Raw genomic sequence first — 22,149 nt, forward strand, 5'->3', positions numbered from 1 at the left:
AGAAATTGGCCGGGCACAGCTGGTTTACAACACGAAGCGCATGCGGCGAAACGCGCTTTGGGCGGTTGGCTCGCGACGCCCTCACGCGGAGCGCGCCGTCGTGACTGTATAGAAAAAGTTCCAATGTACACCCGGCGGCTGCTCAGGCTGTAAGGGAAGGAGCGAGCGCGCGCCTCTAGACCGGCCGTGGTCATGTAAAGCATTATTTACTCGGCTCCGGGAGCCTCGCGGCCGTTTAATCAAATGGATGTATATTAAAACTGGTATGGCTAACATATAGAAGAGGTGGTGACATGAAAATCATGATATGGGTGTAATGTTCGGCATGACAAACCTGCCATACTCATGGTGCGCACGCGGCCATTTCGCTAGCTTGAGGTGTACCAAATTTGGTATTGCATGACGTGACTGCATGGCGAACATAAATGACAGGTGGTAACATGATAATCATGACTTGTATGTCATGTAGGGCATGATTTACGTACCACACTTCTGGCGTGCTCGCGGCCGGTTCGCTTGCTTGACATACACCAAAACTGGTATTGCGTGACGTGACTGTATCATAATAATATCTGGGGTTTTACGTCCCAAAACCACGATATGATTATGAGAGACGCCGTAGTGGAGGGCTCCGGAAATTTCGACCATCTGGTGTTCTTTAACGTGCACCTAAATCTAAGTACACGGGCCTCTACCATTTCGCCTCCATCGAAATGCGACCGCCGCGGCCGGGATCGAACCCGCGACCTTCGGGTCAGCAGCCGAGCACCGTAACCGCTATACCACCGCGGCGGACTGTGACTGTATCACGAACATATATGACAGGTGGTAACATGAAAATCATGTCATGCATGTCATGTACGGGATGATTTACATGGCACTCTATTGGTGCGCTTACGGCTGTTTTGTTAAATGGATATTTACCAATTTACCAAAATTCGTATAGCATGAAATCAGTGCGTGACGAATATAAATGACAGGTTATGCATTATACGGACCAGAATATACGTTTCATTAGCATGGTATATACCATATTGTAAATTCCCGCATGCATGCATGACACACATGCGATATATGGTACACTATATGTCATGACATAAATGACTTCATTTGCATCAAAGACAAACAAGGCGATGTATGCAGCTCTTTGCTGCCTGCTTCGCATTACATCGATTCCCACAGTGCTTGGGATCTGCCGGAACAGCCAAAAGAGAACCGAATCCGCAGGACATGCAAAAATTGTTCGACAACGCTACTCATCTAAGCACCAGCCCGCACATTCCGCGCCGTCGAGCACATATGCCAGACCGGTCCTCTTTACCCGATGCAAAGGTCTATAGGCACGGCTGATCTCGCAAGGACACACCCCTCTAACACGACGTCCAAGTGTTCGCAAAGGTTGTTTCGCTAATAATGTGCCATTGTTTGTTGGCACTATAATCGCGTACATGTAGATACAAAACTTGAATTGCTGCTTATAGACATTACGACAGGCCGCAAGATCAAAGGCCTGTGCCTTGCCGAGTAACACTCGCCCAACAGAAGTCTTACGTCTCGTTCTATCGCAGGACAAGCTTTGCCGTGTAAGCAGCCTGGAGCACTTGTACCTGCTGTCAGGTGCGCCACTTCCAGACAAGGACGTCGTGGAGCCAATTTTGGCCAAGGACTACGGGGAGCCAGTTTCGGACAAGGACGTCGTAGTGGCCCTGCTTGCACTCAGTAGTAGGCTACCTCGCCTGTCGTTTGTGCACGTCCACTACCGAAGTGTTGAGGCCGGCGGCCGCAATTGGCGGATGACGTGGATGCGGCGGGCTGCAGACCACCCGCAAGACGACTATGCTCTGTCTGAAAACGGTCCCTGCTTCCAGGGTTGCTCAACAGCGACATTTATCGGACTCGCGAAGCCGCTGAACAGGGACTTCGAGCGGTTTCTTTAGTTTAAGGCATGGCTATATTCACAAAAGCCTCCTACCTAGTCAGATATGCTGAATTATATGGCGTCATCTGCCTTTCCTCTTTGCTCAACTTCTGTATCTGTACATTAACGAGCACATGCACAGGCTATTTACTGTTTACTTTCCATCTTGTCTCACCAAAACCAGAAACCCAAGGCAGACTATCTTGAGAAAGACGACATCGCTTCATTTTTTTTTCATCCATTGTGAAAAAGACTCTAACAATGGTAAGGGGGGAGGGCACTGCGTTAAAACTTTGTCTCCTCTGACGGGGATCCCAGCGCGCGCTTATGCGCGCATACGCCCGCAGGGATAGCTCAGCACTGTAACCCCCGTATTCACGAACCTAACTTAACCTTATCCTTATGACTTAAGTCGCCCTTAACCATAAGTCCGCCCTTAACGCGTTTCAAGAACGAACCTTGTACTTATCGCAGAACTTTCCTCGTACTTATCGCCGTCATAAGTAAGGCTCGGTTAAGGTAGCCTATGACCTACCTTAAGGCTTCCTTGTAGACACACAACATGGCGGGGGACAACTATGCGCAGTTCGTTGATTATATGTGGACCGTAATAAAAAATATTGAACGGCACAGCGTATGCATACGCGTACGCGTAGGCATACGCCCGCCGCGGCGAATCCTCAGTGGAACCCGATGGAGACCTAAGATAGGCACGAATTTCTGTGTCGCTTCCGCTTTAGAAAAAGTGCCGTGAAGAAGTTGCTCGCAGTGCTGCCTCCGCAGGAAAATACCGATGGTGGTGGTGGTACACTGTGACGAAGTTCGTTCACGTTCATGGCCCGAAAGAAAGTCAACAACGCAGTACCTCAGGGTACTTTTGACGAGATCCGTCAAGACGCCGCGACATGGCCGCGATGCCGCACTCTTCGTCGTTTCATAATGGTTTCCTGGTGCGTCGTTTCATAATGAACGCAATTTAAGAAGGCAAAAGACTCTAAACCGCTCAACCAATTGCATAAATCAAGTGAAGTAAAAAAAAAGTGAGAGATAACGATAAACGCTGAAGCGAGCACGAAAATACCATCAACGAACAAAGCAAAAACAAACATCAGAAGACGTCGAAATAGCAATCGTGCTCTCGCGGCCCGACTGTGTCGACGGGGGTTCAACAAATGTGGCCAGACAAACAATGCGGATTTCACCAAAAGCGGGCGGTGCCTTAGCAAACATTTTTGGTGTTTAGGCATGGGTGCTTTTGTGGATATCATTATTGGTTTCTTGCAATGAAACTAATTTATTGTTGCTCGAAGTAATCATTTTGTAACAAAACTTTACCTACCCTGGCTCCCAGGGCACATACTTGACGAGTTAAGGACGCCTTTCATAAGGCGCACTTATGGCAAGATAAGGCAGGTTTTTGAAACTGACCTTATCCTTTTCTTATACTTTTCTCTTCCTTTCGTAGTAGCCTTACCGCGATAAGTTAAGGTCGGTTCGTGAATACGGCGGTAAGTGGTTTCATGTATCCAAAGACCCCTGAACGTTGTCACCTCTTCTAATAGGATTGCATATTTGGCGGAAACGGCACTGTTATTCATTCTGGATGTTATGCGAAAGCCAGCTCTTATGCTGGTATTTACGATGACACATGCATGACGAGCCGAAGCGTTTAAGATAAGATACTGCCACTGCGGAGGAGCGTGTCTGCTGCTGTCCTTAAACTGTTACTTTTTTGATCGGCAATAAACAGCAATATGTTTACTTAATGCCTTGACTGGTCTATTTATTCACTTCCACCGCATTGTTGCACTGTGAACTGCTTTCAAGTTCCATTGGGTAATCCACCGCTACATCTGTGTATATACAGTAAACCACTTTACACCCTTAAAGGGGTTTTGCCGTGTCTATAACTAGCACCCTTACACCCTAGAAAAAGGGTGTTTTCACGTATCAAGACACCCATACCATAGGGCGTTTCCAATTGCCTAAACACCCTTATCACTGAAAAATGTGAAAAATAAAGTCTACCAGTCAGGGAACACGCAATTACAGATGACATCAGCATAGAAGGTGCACGCATTCGTCAAACCATAGACGCAACAGAACGTACTGTAAAATACCACATGGACGGAGCGCTCGTGCTACACAGCCTTACACTGACCATCTGGCATACACTGTAAACCACTTTGCACCCTTAAGGGTGTTTCAAGCAAGCAAAACACCCTTTTGCCAAACGAAAATTTGCAAAAATTAGGGTGTAAGGGTGTTTTCCCTTTTCTTAAGCCGCCGTTCAGTGCCGGTGGAGATATTCCTGTTCCGTATAAATGAACATTAAACATTAATACAATAGACGTAAATTTATGGTACGCTTCCAGATAGCCCTGAAAGAGAAATATCCTTTAATCTAAACTCAACTGAGATCGAACGACATTTTAATGAGCGAGTCCCGGTTACCATCTGCCACGCTGTGGTACACTGTAAGCAAAAAAAAAAAAAAAGCCGAGATGGGAGTAAATGGACTTGTCCTCTAGCGCACGCCCCAATGCGGGTTTTATATACTCCGTCCAGGGGAGTAAAAAATTTACCCCCCTTAAGGCCTGAGGTTTTGGATGGACTGAGGGGAGTATTTGTTTGCATCCATAGGGGAGCTTTTCCAGGTAAGTATATGGGTAAATTTTTAGAGCCATCGAAAAAAAAATGCTTTTCGCTGTCGCACCGTGCGCCCGAGAATCTTTAAATAAATTAGCATCGAAACACGCAAACTCGATCACACGTACACAAACATGCACACAACATTCGCAGAGTAATACAACACACACTGACAACTGCACGCCACCCGCGCTTTTTTTTTCTTTATTGCCTATGTACATACATACAGCAGTGAAAACAAATATATACCATACAAAGAACAAAAAAATAAAAATAAAAATATAATAATAAAAAAGTACAGTTTGCAAGCTTCTTAAAATTGCTTCATCTGTAGAAGGCTTTCTACTTGATGAAGCCAATCCGGTACATCTTCCTGGACCTTTTGTGTTTCCACAAATGAACATATAGACTCGAAAAAGTATTGTCGAACCGGACGTGCATTAATATCAGCATGGCGCACCGCCATTCTTGACTGCCATATACTGTGCAGGCCCAGTAACATGACTAGATCGAATGGTACCCCTTCCTCATTTTCAACCGGGAGAAATCTGATGCCGTAGCTGTCGAGGGACAAACCCGCGCTTCACAACCAAACCAAGGGTCGGTTTCTTCGTATACCTCCCATAGGACGCGAAATTCAAACGCTCCGCCGACGCAAGCGCCGACAGCGCCGAGAGCGCTATTGAGTTACGCCCCTTGCAGAAGGCCGCCAAGCTCAAAGGGCGATGACGTAGCGATTACGTTGCTTACGTCGTCAGGGCAACAGTAACAACAGCCGCTCGCCTCCACCCCCTCTTCCTCCCTCTCCGCGCGCCGTTTTCTTTGTTTTTTTTTGTGCGCTTGCTTTTCCTCCTCTCCCATGCCGCGCACCGTTTTTTATTTTCTACGCTTGCTTTTTCTCCTCTCCTATGCCCCGGGCCGGGACTTTTTTTTTTTTGTTCGCGTGCGCTCGCGCGCGTGCTGTCGCAGCCAGCATGTGCTAGAGCATAAAGGATGAATCCACCTACAACATTTCTGTTACCTCTTTTTATTGTTCTGTTTCCGAAACTCAAGATTTGCATGTAATGGGGCACGATACAAGTTCAGGAGAACAGAAGGAAAGAATTCACAGTGTGTGCATGACTAAACACAAAAGTTCATTGTAAAATTTAGAAATTAAAAAATCGAACACATTGTAAAGTGTAGGTCCTTTGACGTACACACATATAAGAAACACGATTTTCATTTGGTGCAATACCGAGCAAAGTGCAGAGGAGCCTTTGATGAGAGGTAATCATGTAGTTAAAGAAATGTCAGTGCATGACAAAAACATAACGAAGCGCAAAATATGTAAATATGAAATAATATTGCAATGATTTACTTATTAACCGTTGAAATGATACGAAACACAAAACAACCACTTCCATATTTGCTCAGATTTTGCACAAATATACATGAAATGCTGGACACCTTCACCAGATAAACAAAATGAAAAAGATAAGATTTAGCACAGTAAGTAGTACATTGCGCTAAAAAGAGCAAGACACAATATATGGTACTTGAACACTACTTGAAAGTTAGTTGGTGGCAACGGGATGCAGGCCATGGTCAGTTTATGCAGCAGCACATGACATTCGAAGAAAAGCGTATTACTCAACGACCAGGTGAAATAAGCTTATACGCAGCTTTTCTTTCACCGCGAATACAATGCCTAGCTGAATATAACGCCACTGAAGGGAGGACGTCATGTTGGGTACACTGAGCACTTCATTGTGATAAACACACCTTAGAGCGGTTTTTCCATAGGCAATAACAGAGACAATATATAAACACAAACTACTTCTTCAGCCGTAAGTACATAGCATATTCACGCACCGAGAAGAAGCACTGGGGGCAGGGTAGAAAGCTGGTCCACTTGAGTTGCGGATCGAGACTTCGCAGAGCGCTGATTCTACAGCTGTTAACCCCTCCTTGGGCAAACGCATCAGTTCTTGCCTTCTCGAATACTCCGAAAACGTTTCCGTCCTGAAATAAAGCAATTGAAAACTATTAATTCCAACGATACAAATTACGCAGTCGCATGAGGCAAACGTAGTTTCGTCGTCTCGGCTCAGTGCAGGCTGCGATACATTAGGCAGTTTTAGAATAGCGTACGCTATTTTAGCGTTTGCGGCTCGCTATTTCCGTCACTACGGGAGCCCGCAAGCGGTTAGCGTACGACGCATGACAGTTGCGCGAAAAGCCAACGCAAAGCTTTTCGTACGCTATTCTAAAACTGCCTATTGAGTCTCAGGAACGCGTATTTAAACGATGGCGAGTGATAAACAGGCAAAAAAAGCAAAACGCACTTCCATCACGCAGTTCTGTCATAGACGCAAAAGTTAAACTATGAGTCTCAAGTTCTTTAATTTCATTCCTTCTAGGAACAGCGATATTAACTGCAACATCGTGCTTTTCACGATTCAGCCGTAAATAAAAAATCAATAACTGTGTTGTCCAACTGCAATTCGTAAATGTGTGGCTGCGAACGCAAGCCGCATGCTCACCTTTAGTTTTTCGGAACCTCGAAGAATCTTGCGGAACTCGGCCGGTCTTGAAGTATCCGTGCACCGTTCCATGATGTACGAATGGTGCGTGCCGTTAACCACCACGGCGGCAAGAGCGCACAACACGGAAACACCACGAAAACTCCACACGCCGGCCAAAGCTCGCTTCGTGTAACGGAACATCACGAAACTTCATGTCAAGGCCAGCGACTAGGACGGGCTCCTGTATGGCGGCGACGGAGCACGGCTGACATAACGACCACTCCGATAAGTCTCAAGAGCGAACAATGACCCGCTAACCACAACGGGAGACTTGCAGGTGTCCGCCAAGCATAGCCTCCCTGCACGGCCAGCCTGGTGCCCGCTCTCAGCACTCGCTCCTTGCTACAACGGAACTTTCGAGGAATTCAAAGCGTCGCGGCGCGCGCGCGGCCTCCGCGGCCGGCGCGGGGTGTACAGCTTTGCCGGCACGGCGGCAGGCTGCCATTGGCTGCTTTAATTTTGAATCTCCATGAACACTAGCGCCAATTTCACCTTCAGTTACGGCCCCTTTTAAAAGGCCGCCGAACTAGCAAATTATTCAAGATGGTGTCGGTGACGTCATCATGACGTAATTCTTTGGGACGCCGGAACGGCAGTGTTTCCGGGTATTGACCAAATTTTGGTCACCGCGTATATAGAGGCACCACATCTTGACCTCCAATGTAGCTCAGATGGGACACTAATTTCCGTGTAATTAATCAACAAATATTCATGGCGTACGTGTAGATTTGCGGTGGGCTTATAGATACCACTGAGGCACACCTATCTTTTACTATAAACCCGCCTAACATTCAACGCCTTTTTAATTAGCGAATTTTGATTATCAGCTGGCACTCTGTCGCATGGGATGTATCCGCCTGAGCAATACTGTTCGTGAGCCTGTAAAATGCACGTAATCGTACACGAACCACGAGCGGCCTTGCACGAACGCTTCAGCGGCACACATTCACCAGCAACATCGGCGAAGAACCGCGTCGCCCCGCCGGTATACCGCGCTGCGGCCGACGGCGTCGCTAGGCCTCTCCCAGGAGTACGGCACGGGTATACGATGAACGACAGCTCGCGATCACAAAATGCTTGCTGCTGTACAGTTTTCGTCGCCGTTATTTTACACACACACACTGCCGCTATCCGAGTCCGCTATCCGCGTTGAGCTACGGAGCGATGCACTTACAACGAACGAGACGGCTCGCAGTCGCGGTTCCTGTTGCTCGCAGTGCATCGGCGGTCGCATGTTGGTTCAATCTGTCTCGTATCGGCGCTCGCCTTCTCGCTAGACGTTTGACAGCGGTGGTTGCATGGCACAAAAGAGACAATTTAGACTTATTCATTACAGCAGCTTTTATTTTCTGTGAAACATATTCTTTGCTTCACCGGTGGCCGAACTTTAACTCACGCACCAGTTTTGCAGTGCACGCTGTAATGCTGAGATTTCACTGCACCAGGCTGACGGACGTCTTGGCGACTTCTTCTGACTCAAGCGTCCCGCGGCATCAGGGGTGTAGCCAGAAATATTGTTCGGGGGAGGGGGGGGGGGTTCAACCATTCTATATATATGTTCGTGGGTACGTTTTTATGTGTGCGTGTATATGTACACAGTAAACCAGTTTGCACCCTTAAGGGTGTTTTGCCGTGTCTATAACTAACACCCTTACACCCTACGATAAGGATGTTTTGACAAACCAAAACACCCATGTCGTGGGTGTTTCGGTGTGGCAAAACACCCTTTTCAATTAAGGGTGTTTCAACAGCCCAACACCCTTAATGAAGGGTGCTATTACACCCTTACACCCTTTATGAAGGGTGCTATTACACCCTTAATGAAGGGTGCTATTACACCTTTACACCCTTAATGAAGGGTGCTATTACACCCTTAAATGAAGCTGCCATTGCACCCTTAAATGAAAGGTGCTATTACACCCTCAAACCCTTCATGAAGGTTGCTATTAAACAATTTGCTCAGAAGCCGTGCATGCTCATGCTGTTCCTTGTTCGTGTATGTTAGTGGTTCTTGAAAGGTGGTACTTGTTCTACAGTCTCGTTTCAAGCATTAGCTGTTCTAGAAAAATTTACCTTGTTAGACATGCATCTAGTTTCCCACCAAGCAACCTCCACACCGCGATTCGTAATATTACAGCTTGGAGCCACAAAATATCACAAGCTCCAGCACATGCTGCCACTCATTGACAGAGAGAACATGGAATGGGGGTTTAATCATTTATTTACAATACTCCCACCTTTGAAAATAGAGATCATACATCCATGGCCGCAGGGAATACAGCCATCTTTTGGGTGGCAATGAATCTCTGTACAACGCACTTTGGTTTGGTCACTGTTATGTCCAAAAACAAGTGCTCAAATAAACAGCACACGTTCTGCGTCAACGGCGCATAGCTGACATCGAACAGCCAATAGGCTGCCATAATGGCTGTTATGCCCTGAGTGGCATCAATGACTCTTGTCATTTTGACGCCTTCCACTGACAAAAACATGTCTACGGCCTCTTCAGCAGATGAGCCGGAGTAAATTATGCATGGAGTTTGCGGCTTATCCTGCTCCTCCTAGAAACAAAAAAAAGTCAGCCAGTCATTGCAGTGTGCCAAAATATAAGTGTGAAAGCTGTACAGCATGTCACGCAAAACTGCAGCTAGCATAGCTTTGATTAGTGGTTATTGGCCTCGAGGCCCACCACTGGAAACGCCGGCGCCACCGTCGGCGTGACGTGCTTGGCAGGATCACGTGGTCTCAGCGGGCGCGTCGGCTGCTTGCGGCGCACTGCCGCGTGCTTTGAAAACGAGTTTCAAGTCCCACATGCGCTGCGGTCTGTTCAAATTCGGAAGTTTTCTCTCATTTTCTACCCAAATGAAGCCATTGTAATAGAGCGGCTGCCTCCGAAGGCGACGAACATGGGGCTCTGCCGCTCGGTGCCGCAGTGCCGCGCTTATGCAAAGGAGCCCAGGAGCCCAGTGTCAGCCTGCACTGGTAACCGCGGGACAAGAAACAGCGTGAAGCATGGGTTGCAAAGCTAAGAACCGTCAAGTAGCCATCCGCTACGAGTCTTGTGTACAACAAGCACTTCCGCGACGACGACTTTTGTTACTGCGTCGGGCCTTCGATGTTCGGTGAGTAGCAGACAGCGCGCACTGAGACGATGGCTCGCGCGCGCTTCCCGCCGGCAAATGATATGCTTATCTGCCACAGGATGGTAAAAGCGCTACCTTTTACCACGTGCGATGCCATCTCAGAACCCTCCAATGCGACCTCTTGATCGTCGGCCCCGTGCTCAGCGCCCACAAAATCGGCTGCAGATGCGCAAGTCATTGTTTACATACGTTGAATTAAGAAACGCACAGGGTCCCTTATGCATTCGTTAAAGATGACTAGAAGGCGAAAGCTATCTTCTTCTTGTCAGTCGATGTACTGATTCTCCCGCGCCCCCCTCCAAAAGCGTTCTGCACCTAACGCGGTTTTGCACGGCCTCAGTGACCGATCACGGAGGCAATGCAAAGCGACCATGACGTGTGAATACGTCATCAAGTGACGTCACATTATGTCACGTCACAATGACGCTACATATTTTGGCGATCTGTGACGTCATGATGACGTCATATGGTGACACCATCACGTGATGATTATTTTTTGCATCACCCGTGTTGACACCGCCGACGCGGGACTCCGACGGGCAACCTTCCCATTTGATGAGGCATGCATTGCTTCATAAGCTACATAAATCTTGCATTGCCTCCGTGTTCGGCCCACCGATGATCGGCCCACCGGCCAACCCCATGTATTTTCGTGGAGCCTCATTTATTTACGTGGGAAAGATGCCACCCTGTTGGCGTTAGACACGACACTGCTGCCAAAATTGATGGGGCACACGCCAAATAATTACTATCCTGTCTTGCGGCTGCTGGTTGCTGCAATACCTTCTATTTTATTCACCGCTATTTCAAGTTCATGTGGGTCCTAGTTCACAGCCGACGTTTGCAGAACAAATCCGGCAAACGTTCCTGTATTTTCTTTCTTTTCCTAGGCGTCGCATGCTACTACGTGCTCGGTCTCGTCGACTGGTTCTCCTTCCACCAGCAATCTCGAAGTGGTGAAGCTTTGGTCTATGAATTTGTTGATGACAGAGAGTGGCAAGTTCACTGGAATGCAAACGGAACGATAATTAAGGAGCATTAGAAAAAGGCGTTGCATTTGCTCACGTTTTGTGTGAGCACCAAACGAAACGAATGCGCTGAGTAAAGAAACAGAAGCAGCGGCATTTGCCCGCTGAGAAGACCGATCAATACGCAGTGCGAGACAACTTGTCAAATGACATTGAAACGTACACAAATTTAGACCGAAAAAAAAAAAAACACTGAATCGTCGGGACGGCAGATCACAAAGTTGCTATGCGCACCGAAGCCGTAGTTGTAAGGAAATTGTTTTTGAACTGCTCTGATATCGTCCGCGCAACAGTAGTTGTTTGTTTACTCACAAATTCTCATATTTTGCGGCCTAAAGTTCACAGCGCGGTGCCAAAACGCCCTCGTAGCAAAAGCGAAACCATCAATACGAGCAGTATGGATGCAGACGCTCATACATGCAGAGGCACCGTCAGTCGTCGCGAACCCGTGCGATCGCTGGCTTGAGGCTTCTTTCTGTTATGCGCCGTTTGGTTATACAGGCAGTCTACTCTAACGAGATATTTCACATATTTTCACTCAGCGAGTGACTACCTTTCACGCAAGAAGCCGGTTCAGGGGTCTCCAACGCGGTGACAGCGTGAAGCGGGTGCTCGGTTTTCTGCAAAGAGACAGCGACTGTAGACTATCTTGTGCTTTCAGCTCGTCGAAAATGATTATTTTGACAGTAAAGAACACAGTTCATTTCGAAAGTACTTACAGAAATGCCCTGGAGGGCTTCCGCGAGGTGTTTTTGTAGAGCGCCGACAGCAAAACCCATGGGGAGCGCGCCGGCGGTATCCTGCCTAGCACGCAATCGAGGCGCGTCCGATAGAGGGCGACTCCGTAACTCCTCGAGGCCAATACTGAGCAGCTCAATGGTTATTTGTACCAAATGTTTGCTTGGTACAAATGTTTGTACCAAATGGTTGCTTTTCGTATATATATATATATATATATATATATATATATATATATATATATATACATAGAATTTCAACATACTTTTTTACCTGAAAGGGACACTAAAGAGAAAAAATGTCCCCACCTCCCCGAAGGGAATCGTGACGAAATGCGAATGCATTTCTTGCGCCGAGAGTACACGGCGCAGTAATTTTAATGGCGTAAATTAATGACGACACGAGGATTTGTACCGTAACCATTTATTTACACATTCATCACCACCTGTTTGTGTTGTCATTGTACCTGACGGCCATAATCTCAGCCTTGTGGTCGCCGTTGGCGTTTCACAGCGGCGTCTCGAGCACACAATTCTTCTTGAGAGGCGCCCAGCCAGCAGACGGGAGAGTGGGGCGCAGGGAGGAGAGAGAGCGAACGGCGAGAGAAGGAGCGGCGAAGCACTGCACCCAATGCGACCTAGAAGAGCGGTGCGGAGCCGGCGCGCGCCCGCGCAAACCGCGGTGAGGAGGCGGAGCGCGCGCAGTCACGTGGGGTGTGACGTCGCTGCGCCGTTGCTACAGACGCTCCTCTCCGCTCCTCGCGGCGTTGCTATGGGACGGCGGATTCAGGGTCGCTTATAAAGTGCATTCGCACTTAAAACGAATTATCTAATATTAGTAAATTACTCGTTCACGATATCAAACACACCATGCTTGCTGCGAGAAGACACTTGGTAAGCCATAAAATGTGCAAAAAGAAAGTGCTGGTGGCGACACTACATTGAAGTTCACCTGTCGTCGTATCGTCATTGACTTTGATAGTGTCTACGAGGGTGCACATTTTTCCTAATCGGTAAAAGGAAGTACATTGTCTTCTGAGGAAGCTAGTTAACATACCAAGTTTCAGGAAATTTCATTGAGGCAATGCAGCCAAAATATGAAAAAAAAAACTCTCTGGAATCTGTGAGGTTACCATCGAAGATTTCAGCGGAATATTTAAAAGTGAAACTTTTGACATCGAGTTTCTCATCCATTAATAAAGCTATGGTGGTGAAGTTAAGTGAAGTTAAAGCTATGGTTATTTCAGAGTATAATGCATCTGTCTAAAATCATTGTTTCAATTTAGTGTCCCTTTAAAAATCATGGTGGCTCTCATCCAAATGCCTCTCCAAAACTAAAATAATGCATCATCATACACCAGGTATACAAAAAAACCGCCAACAAGAAACAATTGGCTATTTAGGCTCACCTGGCCTGTACCTCCCTTTCAGTGCGTCTAACAGGACACACTGGTCACCTATAGGGGGAGGGTGTGGGTGGAGTTGAAAAAAGGTAAAGAGGTGCTACTTTATGCAGACCATAAGGAGGATTGGCTCAGTACTACCGAGACAGGAGTAGGAATATAATGAGAATGCAGGATAAGGTCTAAGCACATGTGCACTTTTGTTGATGCATGCTCTCCTGCAGACCTTTTCATCATGCGAGCACTCACTGTATCAGTGACCCCCCTCCCCCAACTGCATGTGCGACATTTTTTGCCATAAACCTAGCCACGCTATGCCCTTACTTTAATCTCTTTTTTATTCCCCATTACATTCTAACAAACTAGATGGGTATTCACTAATTGGCAAGGCAGTAACTGCAACCATTTAGTTAATGTAATCTCATCCTCAGCATGAGAGAAAAAGCAGCGGCTGATTTCATTATTTATTTACTGCTGTCAGGGTAGTGGGCAAGGAGTTTGGATTGAAGCAGGCAGTGAGATCTGTATAGGCACCTGCATGTTGCTTCATGACCACAATTACCATACCAATACTACAATAATTCACGGCAATGACATGCAAAGCAGGAACAACATATCTCACGTCTCTGTGATGTTGAGTTTTCAAGACACAGTGAAATGTCTCAACCAAACTGCCAATTACAAAGCAATTACAAATGGAACTATGCTTTACTGAACAAGCATGTGGCATGTAGACAACAACAAGCAATGTAAGCAGTACCACTACCAAAAAAGTGAAACTCATTGCACATAAAACACAAGCACTGCACAAAACTCTGCAGCAGGTTTACGGCCTACCTTTGTTGACATCATAAACTGCACTTCGCATTCAAAGGATACACAGTACTATCTAGAAAGAACACTTCTTCAATATTATGTTCAGGTGCGAGTTAAACCTTTGTAGATAGTGTTTTTTCTCTGTGATGTGTGCTCTCCATGGCGCCGGGCCTTGAATGTGCGTTAAGAAGTTTTGGTCCACAATTACCAATACAATCAATCCTGCTGCTTGTGTTGTTTGTAATGGGCACTATGGTACAAACAAAAATAATTTACTTCAGCTCATCATCAATTAAATAGCGGCAGCACATATTCCAGCCGTTATAACCAATGGCAAAGTTGCACAGAATGAAATTTAATTTAGAATAGTATGTTAATGTATAAGTGTAGCCGAAGAATAATTTAATAGAAATAGCTCATAATATATTTCTTACCAGGGGCACCCCCTACCCCCAACCTTTACCCTTACCAGGGTTGGGGGTGTTCAAACCCCCCCGAAATTTTTCAGTTTTGCTTGCGTATATATACACGCACACATACAGACGCACGCACGAACATATATAAAGTATGGTTGACCCCCCCCCCCCCCCGAAAAAAATTTCTGGCTACGCCTCTGTTTCTTACCATGGGCACAAACAATGCCTCCACTGATGTAGGTTGATTGAGTAGTCTTGCCAGCAGACACAATGTGCGCACAGTCTGGATATCTGAAACGATAATATTTAAAAAAAAAACTGATCCATCAACTTGTTATGTTAAGGCTCAAAAATGAAACTTCCACTTCAACTTAATCTAATTTCAGCTTTGTTATTCCTGGCTATATTCATAACTGAATCTTGTGACACGAAGGAAATCAATAGTGCAAGATGTCACGTGACATGTTCAATATGTTAACCATTCTTCGCAGTAGTATTGTTATGTGTGAAAAAAATGTAGTCCCATTTATAGCAACTTGGTCACATTCAAGCAATCAATCTTAGCAAATAACACGTGACACTGTGTCGATGCGTCTGTGCATTAACGTAAGACATGGCATGTGAAGATAGGTATATTTCTGTTTTTTATGCCCAAACCTTATGAAACTAAGTAGACTTGTTTAGGTTTTCATGCTGATTTCAAATATGCAATATTTTTTCTTGTAGGTAAACTGGTTTGCAAGATACACTAAGCTGCCTATCGTTTTTGGAGACAATAGGAAAAAGCATGTTCAGCAAAAAACGCATATTATCAGATAGCCGGATACTACAATGTGCAATAAGTGCAACGCTGCAGTTTTCAGATCAAATCGTAACTTGGTATTCTGCAGATGATCGAAATTCAATGTTTCTACTATGACTACCATAAAGAAAAAACAAAAACCAAATTTTAAAAAACTATGAGCAGGTAATGAGAATTCTGCTCTCAGTACTTCGAGATAGACAGCTTGGGCTTTATGTTAAAAAATATATATTTATAGCTCTAGCTGTTCCTGATCATGAGATATCACTTCGACAAGCCAAATAAGTGAGCCAAAAGACTTAGTATTTAGCTCGTACTTGTAGCACAGGTCTAAATTGCAGATGAAATATTTATCTTATAAGACATAAGTTAGGCTTTACATGCAAAAATAATAGCTGTAGATCTCAATAATGTAATAAAAAAAAACACTTTTTTCTTCTATGACTTTTTGGTCTTCACAAGCCATGTCTCCCCTTAACATCACTTTTCTGAAATGCAGCTGAGTGACCAGCATGATGACAGAAAAGAATAAACAGTTGGTCCTTGTCACCATTCCCAATTCCCAGAGAGCCTGCGATGCGGCGGTTAGGCTAGGTCTAACTGTCCCCACGTGGGAGCGGCCCGCGGTACTGAAAACCCTTTTCCGGTAATTTCGCTATTTCTCAATTTTAAGTACACCTAGCAGAGAAAACAGTATGTGTCTTGATCACAATATCTTTTCCCAACAAAGAATAAGTCAAATGCAAGCTGGCAGTATTTTATTACACTTTTCTTTAGTAGATATCTCGAGGAAAGAAGTCACGATCATGGTAAACAGCTCAGTATACCTGTATTTTGCAAATTTAATTCTGCAGATAGCCTAAACTGAAGCTGAAAGAACTCAGTGAATATTGACTTTGGTATTAGCGCTTTGTTTAGAAATAATTTTTGTGGCCTTTTTGTGCAACATTGTATTTTGAAATTGTGGCAAAACATATGTGGTTTACTGAAAATGTTGCAATTTCAAAATAAATTTCTCAAGAAGCACACTTTAATTTTTTTCAGAATCTCTGGTCTATGTCAGTGGCGTTATCTACCATATTGCATAGAAAATTCTGCATTATTTGTGTTTCTAAAACGGTATTATCAATCAAAATGTGACAAACTCATCCTGGCAGCCACAACACTGGTAGTATGCTACAAATCGGATGTAGGTTTTTCAATATAATTGTATACACCATAATCACAAAAAAGTTGCTCAAAAAGAACAAAAGCAAAACCAGGTTGCATGGTGCAGCAAACTTTGTCTTGTGCTCAGCTGCTTTGCAAACTTGAGTACATGACCTGTAGTGGCAGCTGCTTGAGGCTGCGGGGTGGTCACATTACATCAGTGCCGCTTCAGCTGGAGGCAAGCGTCACATACGCACGAGAACATCCAGAGGATGCAGAAGATATTAAATGTATCACTGTGTCAAGTGAAAGCTGTAAATCCCCAATGTGGTTCATACTATTAAACAAGAAATCTGCCAGCTGCCTTGAAATCAATGCCTCCGGGACAGCACGTTTGTGTCCCTTCCTCTACTCCGACGGCTAAAAAATTATAATGCCCTCTTAATAGCAGATAGCATAGAAATGTAGCCTGTAACGGCAATAGAAAGCTGCAATACATGTCACACTGGCTGAAGGACTCAAAGAGCAGTTCCGCCTCTTGTGCCAGTACACTGGCACGCAGAAAAATGTTCACACCTTTACATTATGAAAGTTCCGCTGATGCAGAATTTTTAACAAGTGTTTCTTAGCTATGCTGGCAAAAATGCATGCTCGCCTGGCTTCGCCTAAATCCATGTTTGGAAAACGCATGACCTCTCCCACCAAAACTGATCGACGCCAGTGTCCGCAGCTAATTGAAGCCATAATAAGCCATTGCAGCGATGGATTAAGTGAGGGGGGATCTCCGCAGAAAGGGAGGTCGACTCAAAAGGTGCGCACCATTGTCTGCTGTATCAGCTTGCTTTCAAGTTCTGTGGAGGGAGTGTTACAGCAGCAGGCATAGTTGTAGTGAATCTGATGTCGGTATTGGCAGAAAAATTGATGGTGAAGCGCTCCTTCAATTAGCATGAATTGACACGTGCATGCCCTACACCCATCACTGAATTTGAGAAAGGCTTGGAGAGGCAGACATATGGTTCCTGCTCAGTAAACTAATGTTATGCACTGGATCCGTACATGACTGTATGAAACAATGGCATGCTCAACAAACTTGTCAGTGGAGTGGTTGGAAAGCTGCTGTAGAGGCAGAAAGAGGTTCAAGAAGAGAAATTAGTGTGGCTAGTGTTCCCTCCAGGATCCACGCACACTGATCAGCCTATTACATTGCCTCATTCTTTATAATACAACTTCGCAGCATCACTTTGTAGCACTCCCTTCATACAACCACCAAGCAAAAAGAAACATTCTCGTGTTCTCATCTCATAATATTATGCCTCTGGGTCCTGTGCAACCTTTAATCTTGCGGGTGTGCAGACATTCGACACATGCCAGGCATTTTTCCCTATACCTATCGGCTTCCAGGATCAGAGCAGAGGAAGAAACACATGTGTGATGTATTGAAGGTGCTGACTGGGAAACAACCAGCATAGCAGCTTTGTTTCGTGATAGAAACCTCACTGGCAATTTACAGCTTTTGATAGACACAGTGATACATTCGTTATCTCATTCATCTTCTAAACGTCATACTCGTGTGTACATGAAGCTCTCCCCCACTTGAAGATGCACTGATGTAATGTGACTGCATGCAGCCTCAAGCAGCTGTCGCTACAGTCATCAACTCAAGTTTGCTAAGCGGATGATGACAAGACAAAGCTTCCCCAACCATGCAACCTGGCTGCCCTTTCATTCTTTTTTAACAGCTTCTTTGCAATTATGTTGCATACTATCATTTTGAGCAACTTGCATCCGATTTGTAGCACAATAGCAGCGTTGTGGCTGCTAGCATGAATTGGCCACATTTGACATATTATACCTAGAGAGGAACACAAATAATGCAACATTTTTTGCAGAAAATGGTGGATGTCGTGGCTTCAACCAGAGATTTTGAGAAAAACTAAAACTGTGCTTGTTGAGAAAAATATTTACAAACTGCAACATTTTTAATAATATGTTTCACCACAATTTTAGAATACAATGTTGCAAAAAAAGCCATAAAAATTATCTCAAAACAAAGTGCAAATACCAAAGTCAATATCCACCAAGTTTTATGACCTTCAGTGTAGGCTGTGTACAGAAATAAATTCCTGAATTACAAGTATGTTTGGCCATTTACCACGATCATGACTTTTTTCCCTGATGATTCTTTCGATATAAAAGCGAAATAAAATACTTGCCAGGTTGCATTTCCCATGCTCTTTGTTCTAAAAAATTATTGTGATCAGGACACATACTGTTTTTTTCTGCTAGGTGTACTTAAAGTTGAGAAATGACCAAATTATTGGAAAGGGGTTTTCAGTGGCCAAAAAGTATATTTTGTTTCCGCCGTAATTTTTTTTCCCTGGAAACTAACATTGGAATCATTATTATTGGTCCAAAACCTGAGTTCGAAGTAAGTCATCAAAACTGAGAATTGTGGCTACGACCAGTTGTTCGTTGTTATCTGACTTCGCCCAGCGTACAGGTGATAATTCTGGTCAAGGTCAACAACACATATATGTAAGCTGTTACTTAAAAAAAAAAGTGACGTCTGCAATTCATGTATTTTTCAACTTGACTTGGTTTCCCGCCTCTTCAAGTAAGTTCGCTCCACTACAACATTCCCTGATGCAACGAAACAATGCACAGGGATAAAATGAGAAAGGCACCCCATCCAGTATTCAATACTCGTGAAGGTGGAACGGAGTAATTGCACTCGAGGATATCATGAATAAGTACTTGCTTTTTAAAATTTTCAGACAGTACCACCCGCAGTTGGCCTACACATCAACCATGAAATACTTTTAAAACAGCACCCTCAATTAAATTTGTTCATTTCGAATTTTCATAAATGTACCTTTTCGTTACTACACTATGCCACAAGGCTCCACATTTTTTTAGAAGCATAAATTCATGCTACGCATTTGTAGTGAGAGACATTCCTTGTGCATATGATCACCTGTGCTCCATATCTTGCACTCATGATGCCAGTATACAATACTGAGCAATCATAACTAAAAGTTGTCCAAAGAGCTTGTGCTATGAAATAAGAATGCTCCGACAATAAATAAGTCAATAATGATTTTAAAATCCAGCACAGCTTGACTTCAAACTGACACTCGACAGCATCTTTAAATGAATGGCTGTCAGGATGAAACTAAATGAAAAAAAAAGCAGCTAATTTTTTTATCTACATAACTGCGTAAATATTGGTTACTCACGTTTCTTACGTCGTGGACTCATTGCTGGGTCAAACACTTCGAGTAAGGGGCCTACGTCTTTCTTGCGTGCCCCAAGAGCACCTCCCACAGCCAGTCCCATGACCTGGCTGAAACCATGTTCGATGGCTTTCTCTCCATCCTTCTTAATGAGAGAATTGAAATCATGGAGAAACTGAAAGTATGAAGAACAGTACCAGTAAACAAACTGCTTCATGAAAGAGAAAACTCACCTCTACCTATTTATAGCACAAAGCTATAAGAAACTTCATGCACATCGGTATTCTCAAACAATACGTGCCTGACGGCCCCATAGTCAGTTAAAGCTTTAGTACTTAGCCTCCTACGACACCAAAATTAATGGTGCTCTTGTTGGCCATGCAAGCGCTCTTCCATGAGCTTCAAGGTCCATTCGCCAACACTGCCACATAGAATATTTGAAGCACTTCAAAATAATAGGTACAAAGCCTGTTTACAACAGGTACTTAAGTAGTTTAGCCAGATCAGGGCTTGCACGCTCCTACTCAAGCACAACAGTTGTATGTCGCTTCTACTGACACATTGTGTCAGTATTGCGGCCACCGCATGCTGGCAACGCAAACAACTGAATTTTAAGAAAAGAATGATCAAGGCCATTATATGTGGCAGTGCAACTTTTGGAAGGGAGACGTTTTCTTGCTATCCTCCCGTGTAGCTTCCATCATGCCTAACAAAGAAAGGAGAAAACACTCGCCTCGCGCGTTAGGTATAGACTTTATAAGGGCATATTTATTTTTTTTTTGTAAGGCATTGGCGAGAGAACACAGCCATATAGAGATATTATTCTTAGATTACTCAAAAAGATGTCACAGGGTCCCTTTGGACACACACTGATGTTATGCAAATATTTCTCTTTAGTGAAGAGATGTGCCTCTGCTGCAGCAGGGTGAAAATGCTGCAAGAACGAATGGCAGCAGAAAGAACGAAAGTAGATGTCAAACTACTTATGCACATATGTTTTGTCTTTGGCACTATCAGCAACAGCGTACATACCCATTCAATGTCCATCAGGTAAGGGTATCTTTCCAGCGCTGCGGCAAAAGGTATTTGGCTTAATTGTTTTATTCTGCTGCTGTGACTCAACTCGAGCCGGCAGCGGATTTGTTCAATGTCAGGCAGTGGCTTGCCCATCTCCGCCAACAACCACGCCTCATGTGCCGCAATGCTTGCTAGATCTTCACAGCACGGAGGCAAGTCCTGTGCCTGTGTTGGTGTAAGAATTTGATGACAAAATTTTTGTATGACAGCAAACTGAACAAGTTGGCACCAAATATAGGCACACCTTTCAAGAACTGAGGAAAGCTGTAAAATACACTAATTCAATCAAAAGAGAGAGAGAGAGAGGACGTTTATTTACACCCGTCGAGAACGACGGGGGAGGAGGCTGTGGCCTCTGCCCCCGTTCATCCCCCTAGCCGTCAGCCAGAATCCCTTGGGACTCGGCAGCGGTCAGGGCGAGACCGATGACTTTACGTTGTTCTTTGGCATCTTGGCTGCGTAATAAGGCCTCCCAAGATTCTACAATCAATCTGTTTATCTATATAGGAAAAGCATAACATTTGGAACATTTATAAAAACTGTGCTGCATAGGTATAACCTCTACTGCTGAACCAACCTCTACGGAAACATTTATTTCAGACAAGGTCTTGTATTCATTATAACACAATATTAGCAGAAATAAAACATTCATTACACTTCAATATTTATGTCAGTTTCATTTCTCTTTACCTTTTTTTCTTGCGTCCTCATACGTCTTCCCACTTTTGTACATGTTTTAAAATCAGGTATCTCAATAAAATAAAACTAAACAACACCCCTGCAGTCATTGGAAACAGTGTAGTCATTCTGCGAGCTCGCTAGGGTACAGCAGATCCACTGATCAGGACATTGGTATCACCGAAGACATTGATTAGTAGGCATTACTCAACTAGAGTTCAGTGGCCGCTTTTTGGAAATCTCAAAGCACAACGGGCTCTTTGCAGGAAGAACTTCAATTCTCCCATTTGACCTGATTGCCTAGCTCCTCTAATTAAACAATTAAGTACTCTTTATTTCTATGATAACAGCTGCAAATAAGGTATCGGTTGTCTTAAGATGTCTCCTAACAGAGAAAAAATTACACCATCTCCCACTAAAGGGGACCATGAAGCGAAGCGAAGTCGGAGCACTTGCACGATCGCGTTCCGTTGGCGTTCGTTGGGCATGCTATCGACCTCGGGCATGCTACCAACCTCGCGTCGTGGAACGCG

The 22,149-nt window shown here is 44.7% G+C and overlaps 1 protein-coding gene across 1 annotated transcript in view; it reads right to left on the minus strand.

Moving 5' to 3' along the window:
- Positions 1–9,386: 9,386 nt before the first annotated feature.
- Positions 9,387–22,149, minus strand: part of LOC119403503 (uncharacterized) — a 55,763-nt gene continuing 43,000 nt past the window's right edge. The window contains exons 4-7 of the mRNA XM_049418352.1: positions 20,894–21,103; positions 19,865–20,036; positions 14,886–14,968; positions 9,387–9,692 (exon numbers count right to left, since the gene is read on the minus strand). Coding sequence (XP_049274309.1) covers positions 9,387–9,692; positions 14,886–14,968; positions 19,865–20,036; positions 20,894–21,103 — 771 coding nt within the window. The remainder of the gene's footprint in view (positions 9,693–14,885; positions 14,969–19,864; positions 20,037–20,893; positions 21,104–22,149) is intronic.

This window comes from Rhipicephalus sanguineus, chromosome 8 (genome assembly GCF_013339695.2).
Source record: "Rhipicephalus sanguineus isolate Rsan-2018 chromosome 8, BIME_Rsan_1.4, whole genome shotgun sequence".
NCBI lineage: Eukaryota > Metazoa > Arthropoda > Arachnida > Ixodida > Ixodidae > Rhipicephalus > Rhipicephalus sanguineus.